This window comes from Anarhichas minor, unplaced genomic scaffold (genome assembly GCF_050575085.1).
Source record: "Anarhichas minor isolate MPS153535 unplaced genomic scaffold, ASM5057508v1 ptg000074l, whole genome shotgun sequence".
In the NCBI taxonomy this organism is placed as follows: Eukaryota; Metazoa; Chordata; class Actinopteri; order Perciformes; family Anarhichadidae; genus Anarhichas; species Anarhichas minor.
In genome coordinates this window covers 7208776-7224642 of record NW_027466520.1, presented here as the reverse complement: position 1 = coordinate 7224642, position 15867 = coordinate 7208776, and the positions used below count along the sequence as shown (strand labels likewise).

The window sequence follows — 15867 nt, the reverse complement described above, 5'->3', positions numbered from 1 at the left end:
TTTCTTTCTGTCTCTAAATCCCCCAATATCCTGTTCACTCCGCTGGGTTTCTCTTGTGTTCCTCCCAGAAAGCACACCTACACTTTTATTCACCAACATCTGACGGTGTCTCCCATCATCAGCAACATTAAGACATCCAAATGCATACACAAGCTTTATTATACCTAATGTGTATAAATAGCCTGGAAACATTTAATCAGTTCTTTTATTTACAGCACGCTGCAGTGAATGCTCTGTCCATGACATTCCTGCACACATCACGATTTACAATCCTGCTCGATTTAGCGCATCAGAACAGCCAGCAGGAAACTCTACATTTAAGGAAGCTTTGCCAGTAAACAGACTGTCCCTTTAAGAAAACACTGAAACTGTTTTCATTGTACATTACACCAAAATCTCACATTTTTAATTGTAATGAATCCACATCGAGCACAATGCTTCCACATCAATATATATGACAATCTTCAAAATGATGTGTCTTGGCAGGGACCAAAGCAATCCTTCCAGCACAATTCAAGTGAACACCTTTGACATTGTATGTGTGCATGCACTGGAGAGTAACTGATGGTGATGATGGTGAATACGGGGTGAAAGGGGGAGGTGAGAATCATCAGTTAATCCACACAGTGCAGCGGGCCTCAGGACAAAATGGCCCACAGCTCTACGATCAATTAATCAGCCTCAGAGCTTCATTTTGGGTCCAAAGAGCTTCCGAGCTTACATTGATTTGAAAGTCCTGTGCCAAAGAGCAGCACACATACTGTACAAAATATGTCACAATAAAGTCGAACATATTGTGCTATCAACAAGACTGTACGCCTGTAAAAATGTACGTCTTATTTGAGGAGTAATACTGTTCAAATGGAGTCCCAGCCCTGTTGAAAAAAAGTCCGTTTTGAAGTAATAGCCTCTTTTTTTTGTATTTATTGCATACCACAGCGTGTTGTTTGTCATGCTGGTACTGTGTAACTCCTGGGACAGGTTTGCTTATCTGGACCATGACCAGCGTAAATATGTGGTCACTGTTTACAATATGCACCATGCTGGAGTTGTAGCACAAGTGCAAAGCCTAATTTCCATTTGAATTGTCCTGACGCGCTGTCTTCCTCAGCAGCTGAGGATCTTGATGAAGGCCCGTCTGAACTCAATGTTGAAGGTGGTGTAGATAACAGGGTTGAGGGCACTGTTGACATAACCCAGCCAGGTGAACGCACTGTAAAGCCCAGGAGGCACGTAGCATGTCCGGCAGTTGGTGTTCAGAATGTGAGTCACAAAGAAAGGCAGCCAGCAGATGAGAAACACCCCTGGAGCAGCCAGAGAGCAGAGAGGTATAGAGAGAGAGGACAAAAGCAAAAACACAAGAGCAAAATTGTAAGAAACAGTATATTTATCTGCTGGTAAGCTGCAAATGTCAGCATGCTCGACTAACTAGCTTAGTAGCCTCACCAAGACTTATTTCAGAATTAGCTAATAATGTATAACAATAAATATAGTCATTGGCTAACTATTAGTTGGGTGACGCCACAGCTGGTAAAAATCTTCTCTTTATTTCCGCCAACAAGTTCTGTGGTTGGCCCCTACAGTTGTCACAGTTTAATAGAAAATGAAAGACCCATTGCTCAAAAAATGACTGTTGATTTTCGAGTAGTAGATAAGCAAATTCATGCTGAAATTAAAAGCTTGACAAGCTTAGCAAGGTGTCAATTGTAACACTTTTGGTTCCCAATTAGCCTTTACTTTATGTGGTAAATATAGGTAAGTCACTTAGTATGCCGAGCAGCAGCCAACAGGGCATTTATTATGTATAAACAACTAATGCTGCTGCACACTTGAAACATAATATTCAAGCGCTATAATTGGGGTCACAACATCACTTTCACTGACACCAGTGTAATGTAATAAGACACCTCTGATTACATGTTTGTCAGCAAGATCTATGCCAAGCCAGAGCTACCTTGACCAGGCTTGCAGCAACCTGGCTGATAATTGAAGCGTGTGGAAGCTGTGTCAGGTGCTGCAGCATGTGTGGACACACACTGTGATCGCGGAACCAGCCAGACATTTGAACTTGATTTATTGTGGCTCTGCAAAAATATGCAGCCGATGCACACAGTAAGAAAATACGCTGGTGCCATCACCACCAGGTGAGAGGCAGAACACGGGTACATTAGGCAGAAAAGACCATCACGGAAATGTTAAAAGGAGTTCAAGCGGAATTAGCAACTATCGAAAATTGCCTGCGTTAAGTGTTTCCATGACATTCACATTTGCATTCAGCTCATCCCAGTTAAGACAATTTCCACTCACCCAGCACAATGGCCAGCATCTGAGTGGCTTTTTTCTCCCGTGCGTGCATGCTCCTGAATCGTGAATTATTGATGGAATGAGCCATGGACTGCAGTGACGTGTGTGTTCGTCCGTTAGACAGACCCTTCACCTCGCAGTTCATCCTCACAGAAGGCCGCTCGTTCTGGTTGTTCTCCTCTGCCTCCTCTTCCCCTCGCTGCTGCTCCAGATCCAGCTCGGTGCGACCGCAGGAGGCGTGGCTTATGCTGCAGCAGTTGTGCGTGTCCACTGGGGGCAGCATAGAGTTCTTCACCGGTCCCGTCTTTGGCCGTTTGCGCCACAAGCATCCTGACAAAAGGTTGGGCTTAGAGGGACATGAAGGCTCTACACTCTGCTGTCGGGACAAATGATAAACGATGAAGAGATGCCATTATATCACACATATTTATTCACGTAGTCGTCGTATGTTAAGTCATTAAAGCTGTACTAATTATTTTTATGAAAAGGGCTATGAACAATACATCATGTGTAATATAGAAGGTGCTGGTTCTAGAGACGAACCAGCTTCAGAATTATCACCCAACTCTACAGATCCCCTCAGCGCATCGTTTTAGGTTTTTTTTGGTTCAGTCTCAACAACAGGCAGCACATTTCATCAAAAAAAGCTGTGATAGTCCGACAGTACTGTATGCTACCTGCCAAGCAACAGATGCCACACAAAGTTAGCGGCTATCTGGTGAACATACATTCCTCGAGAGTTAATGAAGACCAAACCATGGCTGTAAAGACTGAATATTGGACATTTGACAGGTGTCAAGAAACACAAGCCTAAATGTCTCTGGTCAATATGTACATATGACTGTTTGCTAACAGCTTAATGAGGTGATAATGCGTCAATGTTGTGTTTTCAGCTTGTTCTGATGTCTTAAGTTGCCAAAAACAAAATGCAGCTTTAACATTTGAATTTTAAGTTTATTCTCCTTGAAGGCTGAACACATTGAAGTTATTATGTTCATCTTGTCCTGCCTTGACCTTATGTGGAAAATATTAGAAGGTGAGTGAATCAACACAGTGGCACCTCCACTCCGAGTTTTTAAATCACAAATGCACAGTTAATGTTCAGTATACATCAGTGCAACTGCAATATTTCCTGTAAAAACAGTATTCAAATGTTACAATCTTGTACCAGCAATTATTCCCACTTTCAAAAACTCAGCAAATTCAGCAACTACAGCTCCAATCAGCCTTTTCCCCTTGGAGTGATAAGAAGCGATGTTAAAGTTTTAAATATTGTGTAATGTCTATTTCCAGTACAGCCCGAAACATAACTTTCAGTCTTCTCATACTCATTTCATCGCACATTTTCCTCAGGGGAAAATTACATTATTCTTGCCGCCTTTAAGAAGTCTGTGGGATATGCAGGTGCTGCAGTGCGTCACCCACAGATTTTGCTCAGCTGACAAATGACCAGGTGACGAAAGCCAACAAGCCACGCTTTAGAATCAACATTTTTTCAGCTCCTTCTCAGACCCGGAGCTGCGGCCACACAGCAGAACTCAAAAGTGAATATGCACGCGGACAGACTCACGTGAAAAGCTAAAAACAGAACCATCTTGTGTGCCACCATTTCACAATAAGCCTACACAGTCAACAAGAGAGTTAGTCAGGCGTTAGGCTGCGCTACACTCTGCAAAACTAGAGCAGTGAAAAAGAAATCAATTCAAGAATCTCACGTTTGTGTTGAGTCTCTAGTTTAAAATAGCACCTACCACTTTAATCTTTATAGGTGACAAGTCTTGCTTTGCCTTGGGAGTCTCTTCTTGCAGACAAGTCTCCTAGGGGAAGAGAGGGATAGAGCATATTTTTCAGGGAAATACTTAATCCCCCTTATCTTATCCAAACACCTCTACCCCATCAATCTGCAGAAGGATTTTGCCATTCACTTGCAAAGTTATTGATTCATCTATTTGCATCTCAGAGGACTTTTTTATCAAAGCTCCGAGACATCTTGGTGAGCGTCTCAGACACAGCCACAAATTAGGATTCATGTCTGTTATTTTTTGGTCGCTTCCAAACGCTGCGTGACTCAATTAAAGCTCACAGCAGAAACAAAGATAAGTCACTCCTTCGTATCACTATCCCTCAGTCGACTGAGTCAGAGTCCCATTGTGTTATTTCAAAACACACTTCCATTATAACTCTCTCAGTCTGATCTCCTCCAGGACTTGGATCTTACCCATGGATGAGATCCCAAACTGAGGCACAACCAATTATCTGTAAACTGGTGTTATGATAGAGGACTTGACTGTGAATTAGTGTGCAATGGAGGGAAAAATGGAGTAGAACCACGTTACACAGCAATCTCCTGGATATGCAAATGCTGGTCGTGTTACAGGATATAATTACTGTTATTTTATACACCAGCTTTAAAAAAAAGAATAGATAAAGATGCAGAGAACATGAGATTAAGAGAAAAAGACATCATTTGTATGATAGATCCATAAAACTGACTGTTTCTTTGTTCCTCTTGGCTAAACTGAAGTTGTTTGTATTTCTTTTTTCCTTCCTTAATTGTTCCTCAATAATTGATATAGTGTTGTGTAATTGACCTCAAAGACAGAGGCCAGCACAGTGAACATTCCTCTTCCTAATTAAACTGACAATTTTTAACTTGACAAGTCAATTTCATTAAGAACAACTTCAGTTTTATGGTGACAGCCGTGTGAGCTGCTCATAAACCTAACTATACATTTCATCTTTGACCTGGGGTCCCTTGAGAGGCCAATGGCACTCAGCCTACATTTACATTTACTCTGAACATTTGAACCTGCAAATTACTTTGGTAAGTGTTTTGAACTTTGAAGCATTTTCTTTTACTCTAATGACGCTTTGGGGGACGTTTTACTAGTGAGGTCAGACGGAAAAGGTCAAAGATAAAGGTGAATTGTAATTTGCAAGTCATTATGAGTATAAATAAAGTGAATGTGAATGAGGGAGATAGACTCTACATCAGAAATATAAGGCTTTGGTTGGAGAAAAAATAGTGCATCTACAAAGAATCAGCTTATTAGGAGCTTAAACAAATAGCAGTATTATTCTGAGCATTAACACCATGCATTGTTGACTTTGCATAATCAGCAATAAACTATTATGTCTGCAGCTGGAGTACCATAATTCAGTAAAAGTGAAAACACAAAGGAAATAAGATAATGGTCTCACCATAGATGGCGGAGCTGAGCCTGGCTGCACCTTTCCGCTGGCCTGGCCGAAGATGATCCTCTTCCGCCTCATCCTAAGGAACACGTAGATGCGGATGTAGACCAGCAGAGTGACAATAAACGGCAGGTAGAAGGACACCACAGAGGAGTAGATCACAAAGTTGGGGTTGGAGATGGAGCACACCGTGGGGTCATCTGAGTCCAAAACAAAATGTCATTATGCAAAACAGCCTAAAACTCACAGGCGGGATTTATAGGCAACCTCTGACCCCGGTGATGATGTTCTCCGTCGTGAAAACAACCTTCATGACTTTTCCCTTTTCATATTCTGCATACATACTAAATCAAACAGCGATGACTGTGAGGTGGAAGTATGATTGATTTGACAATAATTGCGCCATTAATTCAGAACAAGAGCCTAATTGAAATAATAATAGGGTATAGATCAATTTTTCAATCAAAATTCCAGAGTTAAATATCCATCAAGTGGGCTAATAGTGCTGTAAATGAAAAAAAAAAAAAAGACTCTGGGCACAGCTGTGAAATACATATTGCATGTCAGTGGCAAGAAGAAACTGAAGTGATTCGTCTCTCCCTGGACGTTCCCCTGCATCAATACCATATACCTCAATACACAGAGAGATGGAAACGAGCACAGATAAAATCTATTTCTAGCCACATTCCAAACCGCCTTCATTTTCTAGATTCATATTATTTTGTGGGGCAGTTTTTGTCTAGCTAAGCTGTTCTTTTTCAATGCTTTTCTTTTGAAGTGCAGGGAAGGACCCTAAACCTCATGTGAACCCACTGGTCCCTCTTTCAATGCTGATGCGTGGCTGCATACTGACAAAATTTGGATTCCTGCAATTAGCAGCCATTATTTTGCATCGATTGTAAGTGGGCTAAATCAAAAGCCCGTATCTCTGTTCGTAGCTTCACATTGTGTCTGACTAATGCTCTTGATTGTGTATGTGCAGTCAAGTATCGCTGCTGCTGGCAATCGAATTTAAAATGTCTCTCGCAGTTCTCTGTCCCTGTTATTGTTTGGTGATCCTTTCTTCGTCACACAAATGCAGAAGACGCGATTTCATTGGCACAGCAAGTAAGTTATTGTTCATTTATGTAGAACATGAATAATCCCCAAAAAACATCCGTCAGAATTATCAAAGACACACTTCTCACCATTTCTCCTCATACAGTAACCTCATTCAACCAGAATCCATTGCAATATTTGAAAGATTAAGATACCAAAGATTAAGATACCAAAATACATTACTTTGTCACATATAAATCATTTACTGTAACACTGTAAGGGTGCATTGTGTTATTATCAAGGGCCCTCCAAAAATATTGCAGCCTGATAAAGTTTAGGAAAGAAATTGTAAAAATCCACGCTGCAGAGGCAGAGTTGTCTTACGTATCTCCCCCTCCCTCCCTCCCTCCCTCCCTCCCTCTCAGCTGCTGATGACAGCGTATCAATATTTTATATTCCAACTGCGGTGGACTTTTTAAAACCTTAATTCATTTGACCAGGTAATAACCGTTACCTTAATAGTCTAAGATAAGAAATCTCTTTTTTGCTTTTGCTTGGCAGGTAGTTTGTGTTATTAACGACAACGTTTATCATTAGCAGGTTGTGCATTGTACACTATACTGAGATGATAAAACAAGTGAGAAGTCAATTAAAATGTGATCCACAGTCTTGAAAAATTGTCTGAACAGACAAATTAGACTTTTTTTAAGCTAGATTTTGTGATAGTTTAAAGGTTAATTTTATTTTTAATTTTAATTTTATTCGCTTTATGAGACACTTTGCAGCCGTTTTGCCACAGGTTTGTTTTGTTAAGTAGCAAGATGTTCAGAATAACTGACTTTGAATTACAACTCTCCCCCTCAGCTGCTCCTGATTACGGCCTGCACATATGCCATGAACGGCCAAGTTTTTGAAACTCAAAATGCTCCAAGTTGCAACACATAAAAGTCTCAAGTCTCATCATCAGTGGTTTTTTTTTCTCAGGCTTGACAAAGCTCAAAACATAGCCACAGAAAACATTATATAATATTTTCACAGGCTGAGTATTACAGCCCATGACCAGTAAATTGACTCTGACATGATAAATTGAGGGAGTGCGCCTCAAAATCCCATTTTGGATTGCATTACATGTTCCACCGTTGACCCTAAAAAGCAAGTAGACTGAATTTTGACCCTGATTTTCATTTTAACACAGTGCCTTGAATTCTATTTTTGCATCCTGCATAAAATTGATTGTTTGCTACGATGCATCTAAAGCACGATGGAGTCATAATGTTGTTGATCTGACCTGTGGTGTTGAAACCAAACAGCAGTGGACAGGAGACCGTGAAGGCCAGGACCCACACGGTGGAAATCATCATAAAAACTCTCTTCCTGGAGCGATGGGTGGTGGTGTAAAAGAGGGGCATCACCACCGCTGTGTACCTGCAGAGACACACATATTATTGTCGGTCCAGCTTTGAAAATGTGTGCGTACAGAGAATAGTTGGTGACATTTGAAGGAAGAGAAAATTGCTGATATAGTACAGTAAAAGGGAATAATTAGAGTGAGAAAAAAAAGTGCGCCCTTGAAGAGACTTTAGCGATGCCAAGAAATGCACTGCTGACAGAAAGCGGGTAATATAAAGACCAACAATGGAGACGCAAAACAGGCATTTCTATTTCAAAACAATTTGGGTATTCAGCAGTAAACCAAGTGGAGCTTTGATTTAAGAGTTAATCAGCACACTGTACGCCAAGAGTATATAATGAGCCCAGGAAAACTAGGCTCGGAAGAGGCAGCAATTACGCTGGACCCCGACCCAAAATGGATGTGATGTTATGTTGTTTAGAGCCAGATAACTGCCACGATTGTTTATCCTCATCAGACTAATTACACCGGTACTTCTCTGGGCAGAATGCAGGGCTAAACCCGGAGCACAGACTTCACTAAAAATATTCTCCCCTCGTGCCATGCTGCTGTCTGGTTGAATAAGAGCGAAGATCAAAAAGTGCAGTCGGTAAAAAAATAATGTTCATGATTTATTGATCAAGTGCTGCTTTAAGTTACACTTTTAGTTGAGGATGAAAACAAGGCTCTTCTGTTCTGAGACGCCACTCAAAGCATGACCTACGTTGTAAGTACTTTTAAAAACACTTCAGCTTGAAGTTTGATGCAAGAACTTCCTTCCTGGTGTATTTATGTTGCCTCTGAATAGCCTGGTTTGACGCTTCCTTTTAACAGGCGACAAATCTTCCCAACTATCACAAAAACGATTGCTTTAAACTCGTTAATAAACAATGCAGTCGCAAAGTGTAATGCAGGCGTGTTGAACACTGTCAATGACACATTATGCCCCTGGTGCCTCGCTTTAATTCAGCACCTCACAAAGTGTGCGATGCTGTAGCGGTGTTGTTATCTCGTCTTATAATCAATCACAGAGAGCCACAGGGCTCCAAAGAACGTCATCCTTCAGAAACACGCAGGCATGTAACCATGTGCAATTTAAAAAAAGGGGGTTTGGTACCTTTTATTGTACAGGACCATGGTCTGATTAACCATCTGCTTTGTGCATGCCATGTTGCCTCTAAGTTTCCATTAGGACTTAGTCCTGGCGGCAGAGTTTTGTGTGTGTGTGTCTAAACTATTTTGTGGTCATCTAAACCTTTGGCCATCTGAAAGCAGCAGAAACAAGTTGTAACAACGCTGACTTACCATTACTTTTTAAAGTAAGTTGGAAAGGTTAACTGGTAAGCAAACAGTTGCCTGTTTACACATCCAGCTGTTACAGAACAACAATCATCACCATGGAGTCGTGTTTCTGACAAAATAAAGTCCAATATTTTCTCTCTTTTAGCTCTTTTTTGGTCTCTACCAAATCCTGAGAGAAATACCTGTATCTTTAGCTGCCAAATGCTCTGCTTGTTCATCAGTTAGACTCTAAATTTGTCTCTTTGCCATTTGGTGCTGAGCAGGTACTTTACAGTGGGATTTTAGGGCTATTTCACTGAAAACAGCTGCTGCTGAAAACAACACTAATGAGAACGATGAGAGTGAAAAGAAACAGTGAAGTTTAAATGAGCGGACAATCACTTTAAAGCTCCGTAAAGCCAAGGGAAGCTGCAGACTGATGTGTGATACTCCTCTAACCACTACAAGTTTTCACTTTGTCGTTGGATAAATCATTCTTATATAAGCACCGTGTGATACAATATAAAGTGCAATTATTTATTTATTTCAGGTTGCAAGTTCAAAGACCGTAGAGAGCGATTAAATATTAACTGTGACACAAGAGGAAAACTAAGCAAATAAATAATTGAAATACAAGATGTATTTTTACTGTAAAGGTTCAAACGGATGCATGGCACAGTCCCTCCGCCATTAATGCAAACAAATGCACAGAAATTAGACCAAAAACTGAACCTAGAACATCAATTAAAAAAACATAATTGCCTCATTTCTGTCTCTTATTCTGTCACGCACACGCACAAATACACACTCACACACATTTATCAAGGGGATATGAGCAAGATGGGAAATATATTCTCTCTCCAGGGAAGTTTTGAAGTATCTGTCAGGTGAGGTTAAGAAGAGAACAAGACCTTGAAATATGTAAATATGACATTTATACTGTGTCACAGCAAATGTCTGTAGTAGGTAAACACGCACACACTGCACTCACCTGTCAATGCTGATAGCACACAGGTTGAGGATACTGGCGGTGCACATCATCACGTCTAGCGTGACAAAGACGTTACAGTAGAGCCGGCTGAAAAGCCAGGCGCCGCCGACCACCTGCACAGGACAGACAGGCAGATTATCAACGCACGCGTTTCTCTTTCCATTCTTCACCGTGAAGTGTGACGCACCTACTGAGCGCACACACCTGCGCATGTGACAGAAGGGCAAGGAAGAGGGGGAAATGTACATATGAAGATAGTTTTGACTGGGTTAAAAGGAAGGATTAAAAAAAAAAAGAAAAGTATACCACCGCCCTCACCTTGATATATTCAACTGAAGCATTTATGCTAATGTAGATATTAATTAGGCTAATTTATGGATCAGTTGTGTTTATGTCACTTGTTCTTAGACAACACAAGATGCAAATGTGTCAATGTTCTATGATTATGTGCCATGATGGATAACGTTCAAGGATACTCAAGGAAATTTTCAATTTCCAAAGGACATTGACCCCACTTCTGAACCGGTAAGACCCCAAACCACCACCACCCGCACCTCCTCCCCCCCCAGCAGAGTAATGCTCAGATTGACAGGCTTCACTTAGGCTCCATGATGCCTGGTAATAACTGTCTGACAAAGATAAATGGGATCCAAGCTCCATCGACTGAGCCCAAGATGGGAATATACGCCTACCTACAAAGAGAGGCAGCAGGCACGCATGGGGATATGTACAGGAACACACACACACACACACACGCATTCAAGAAGATGTAAATAGACAGCAGCTTTTCTCTCACAGAGACCACAGTTGTCACACATGCACAGAGACAAACATACTAGTGTAGAAACAGTCACTGCTATCGTTCATTCTCAAACTTAACATGCTCAACGTTAACACAACTCTCAAATTAAACCTAAACACAAACCCATTTATGGTAATTCTCATTCCATCTTAAAAAGAGCACTGCACCAGTTTTACACATAAAAAATCTGTTTACTTGACATGGTTAGTATCACTCAGTCTGTGAAAACAGTTGCACAATGTCCTCCACAAGCTGGGGACATTGAGTTTAAAATATGTGGATGTTTAGCAGGCAGGGAGGGTGTCATCAAATATGCAATTGAATTGCATGATGGGAAGTGTGGGAACCATTATTTTTTGGGAGAAGTGACGAAAACATGTATACTCAATGAAATCATAGTGATGCACACCCACAATGCATTGCAGAAAGGAAATAAAGGAGCTGCTCACAGCTGCAAAAATTCAAATAAATTACGCTAGTGAGACAAAGATCTTAGAAAACTAGAATGGTAGAAGTGTGCAGTTTTTTCGATTTTCTTTCGATTTTATTCCATGACAATTACTGTAATATATACAGTATACAATTAGTTTGTATAGAACTGGAACATGGCACAGGAAACATGTCTTCTATTTGGCTTTGCACTGTAATCCATTTAATCTTTGCAGAGTTATTTGGTTTTCTTAGCTATAGAAATAAGACCAATACACACAATCTATACACAGCATGTACACAGTACTAATTTGTACTCAGACACCCCCTCATACAAAAAGACTGAGGTACACATGTGGGCGCATATTGAACAGTGTGTGCGAGTAGGAAAATTATGGTGACTCAGTGCTCGCAGACATCGAATGTGTTTGAACATACTGTATGTGATCTAGACTTTCACAGCCGTCAAGTCTGCTAAATGTCTCAGTAAAAATACCAAGCAGGAGCAGCAAGTATTAAGACGCTGGGACAGGAGATGGAGTATCTGTCAGAGGGATCTGTTGTGTTTCAAGTAAAAATAGTAAGTTACAATAAACTATTCTTTTGAAGTTGACCGAAGAAAACATCAGCAGGGTATGCAGGAGCGCCTTTGTATCGCTCAATCGTGTGTTTTCTGTCAGATCTCCCTGTACTCCGTAAAACCCCACTGATAAAATCTTGCCCTGACAGAAGGGGGTAAACTCCGCACTACAAATGGAGCTGCTTCCGTAGTCAGGCTGTACATTTGCTGAGGCCGAGCGGCATCCTTTAAGATGAACTGTGGAAAGTGAGCGCTCAGTCATCGCTGCCAATACAACCACTTCCTTCGAGTACAAGTCATACATCAACTGCGCCATCCAGGGATAAGATGGCTTGCTCAAGGGCACATGATTGGTACCTGCTGAGGGGTGGGGAGAGAGCTACTCAGTTATTTTTCCTGCCAAGACACACCTGCAGAAGCAAACCAGCAACCCTCTGGTCACAACAAGCTAATCCTTCATCCTTGTGATGAGAGCTCGCAGTGCGAGTCTTGGGAGTTGAAAGACTTTGCCTATAACTCTGGACTAATGATTTTTTTTCTCCAAGATATCGCTGACCTTTACATTCCTGCTAAATGAATGAATATTGTTCCTTTGAGTTATACTATCTTGTAATGACTCATTCCTTAAGGGATTGTCTTCCCTTTGAATTTGAAGTGAAAAATGTAGCACATGCTCTAACAGCTTGACTGCCTGCGTGGAAGTTCAACTCATGACTGAATCCAGGCAAGGCTCCTGGCGACCTAAGATTACCTTTCATAGGATATAATCATGTTTAATTTGTCAGCTTCTCCTCACTGAGTGTGTTAATATGTATTTATTTTTTTGACCTTCTGTTGAATCTTCTGCACACTGTGAGAAATGGTGCTTTCTGCTGACAGTGAGCAAACTTTAAGCAGATGATTTTTAGACCTCATGTTGAGCCAGACACTCGATACCCCCAAGCTTAACACACACGCACGCACACACACACACCCACCCACACACACACACACACGTCTGTACACAAACAGGACACACATATGAAGATTTTCAGTGTTTAAAGTATAGGTTTGATGAAATGTGGACGTCTGAGAGTCATGTACAGTTCATGGAGTTACTGAACAGCACCACAAAGACGGAGGCTATGAAAATTAACAATTAACAATTAGCTGATAAACTATGCGACACTAGTAGGTCATCTGTGAAGGGCAAATAAAAATAACAGCAAACATAAATATCAATTTGACTTAGAGGCTTTGATGAAAATGAAATTCACAGGTTGAAGTTTCAATGCATTTGTGGGGCACCTTTTACCAGAACATTAAGAATACAAAGTTTTGGGATATTCCAGCCTAATGAATTAATTGTTGAGGGGTAAATCGGGGTAATGTGAGGTTTTCCTTATTCATTTATTATTTATATATTCAAATATAAATATAGTATATATTATATATTTAAGAACACTTACTCATGAGGATGTTCAACAGCACATTAATGTTGTACCTCCACTCTTCAAAGCAAAACAAAACAATATGAATATGAATATATATATATATATATATATATATATATATTCATATACATATTCTCATATTGTTTTGTTTTGCTTTCCTGTTTGTTTGTTTCCTTGCTGGTATGTGCATACGTTACTGTTGCGGGCCTAGCAGGGTCCTTGCCTACTCCTTTATAAATAATACATGTGTTTGTTACTAATGGCACATTCTAAAAGGCAATTGTGTTTGACACAAATGTTGTAATATCCTGCAAAACCCAATAAAAAAAGGTTTTAAAAAATGAAATTCACAGGCTTGCATTTGCTTCGATGTAATTTGAAGCACAGACAATTACCAAAGGCAGATGAAGTCATCATTTCTTAATATTCAAAATGTCCCTCAGCAATTTTGTGTAATCGACATGGATGGTGAAGCACTATCCAAACCACCTTTTATCATCATTACCGTCTTCCTATCGCCCACACATGTCATTATACGTAATAGACTCCAAATGATCCTCTCTCTCACTTTTTGTTCCGGCAAAAGTCCATTTTTTTCTCCTATGTACTTCCTCCTCTTTTATCCTCTCCAGAGTCAGCATAACACTCACTGCCAAGCATCTGTATTTCAATCTCTTCCACATCCTCTTTACTTCCTCTCCACTTTCCCCTTCTTTCCCTTCAGCTCTAGCTCAGTGATTTACCAGCAGTCCTTCTGAAATTTTGAAATAAACTGAAATGACTTGAAAGGATATGTGATGTACGTCAGACGAAAAAAGGGTTGAGAACAACAGACACCATGACCTCCTCACCTCCAGGTACACAGCCCAGGGCATGACCAGCGAGGCCACCAGCAGGTCGGCCACGGCCAGGCTGACCACCAGGTAGTTGGTGGTCGTCTGGAGGGAGCGCTCCCTCAGCACAGCCAGACACACCAGCACGTTTCCAAACACGATGGCCAGGATGAGCAGCGAGTACAGCATGGCGTAGTAGTTACGATCATCCTCCCCCGATGCCTCCGAGCTCTCATTCCTCTCCGAGTCCCATCCCAGGCGGTCTGATTCGTTCCAGGTCCGCTCTGCGCTGCTAAACATCGCCATGAAGACGTCCCGGTGACATGGGGGGTGAGATGTTTGACAGACCTGCCGAAGGAAAAGAGCAGAGTTTGGTGTTTACCCATTCATTCAAATAATTTTCTGTGTTTTGGAGTCTCATATACACACACACACACACACACACACACACACACACACACACACACACACACACAGACTTAACATTTCTCACATCTCACTATTAAAGCGTAGCATATTAGGCATCACATGATGGGGGCTGCATCATTTTAGGCCAGAGGCCTGCTGGGAAACATCTCTTGGCTCCTAGTTACAGTCAGATGAACTGATAAATAAAAAAGTTGAAAAACATCCCTGCAGCAATTTTCCCTGAATGAAAAATGGAGGCACATATTGATGCCTCCTCAACTTCATGGCTCAGACAATCAACTCCATTAAGACTCAGCAGAAATGCATGCTCTCAACAGCGAACTTCAATCGACAATGCATTTATGATGATTCCAGTCAGCCTTTATCCCCTTCCTCCCTGTACTTTAACACAGCGAGTCCAAAGCCGAGCTGGTAACTTTAATAAGGGGCTGGCAGTGTGCCTTTGAGCACCGTCAGTGAGGTTAGCTCATCAGGGAGGGGTAATAAGTCCATGCTGCCACCCTGAGAGGTTTGGCTCTGGTCCCGGGCTCTGCTCCTCACACTCCACCCTTCCTCTCATTCATCCCCAATCCTCCCCATCTATAGGCTGAATCCAGATAACAGCGCTGTGGTAGTTCTGTCACCTGTGTCTACATGTTCAACAAACTGATCCATCTTATCCAGCTCCCCCCTCCTCTCTCTTTCTGTGACAGAAATAGGGAGAAAGACACCGAGAAACTAAAATCATTTTTAGACCATGGCTCAAACCCAGGAGGCTTTTAAAGATTTTTCCCAGCCTATAATTCCACTCAGTGCCTCAATGGCTCCAGTATCGTATGATTGTCCACAAGAGAATCTAGAAGCACACAAATATAACAGCCACAGATACATATCACCTTGAAGTCTCTTAATGGCAGTGAGTTTATCACAAAATCTGGTTATATGATAGAAGGCTGCATAGTGCTCCTGTGAATGGGTTGGTTGTATTTTGTAGATCAAGTAATAATTGAAACTGATTTCCCTCTTCATTGTTTTGTCTCTCATATTAATCAATGTGCAGAACTCTGACCTTGTGTGTGTGAGTGTGTGTGAGAGAGATGTGGCCACCATTGAACCCTGAAATGCACATGCTCACATATACAGTGTTGTCTGCTCTGAAGCCAAAGGGTGTAATGGAAGCAGG

At 41.3% G+C, this 15867-nt stretch overlaps 1 protein-coding gene across 1 annotated transcript; it reads right to left on the bottom strand.

The window, feature by feature from the left end:
- Positions 1-1016: 1016 nt before the first annotated feature.
- Positions 1017-14582, bottom strand: drd3 (dopamine receptor D3). The gene is made up of 7 exons (XM_076080420.1): positions 14295-14582; positions 10200-10312; positions 7826-7962; positions 5506-5699; positions 4056-4121; positions 2308-2680; positions 1017-1304 (listed from the first exon to the last, which is right to left on the bottom strand). Exons 1-7 carry the CDS (start codon positions 14580-14582, stop codon positions 1108-1110), a joined length of 1368 nt encoding a protein of 455 aa, XP_075936535.1. The 3' UTR covers positions 1017-1107.
- Positions 14583-15867: the final 1285 nt, after the last annotated feature.

Coding starts and splice junctions, on each gene's coding strand:
- drd3 (XM_076080420.1), bottom strand. CDS start 14,582: ATGGCGATGTTTAGCAGCGCAGAGCGGACCTGGAACGAATCAGACCGC. Junction 10,313..14,294: donor CCTGGGCTGTGTACCTGGAG/GTGAGGAGGTCA, acceptor TGTCCTGTGCAG/GTGGTCGGCGGCGCCTGGCT. Junction 5,700..7,825: donor GTTTGGTTTCAACACCACAG/GTCAGATCAACA, acceptor TTTTGGACTCAG/ATGACCCCACGGTGTGCTCC.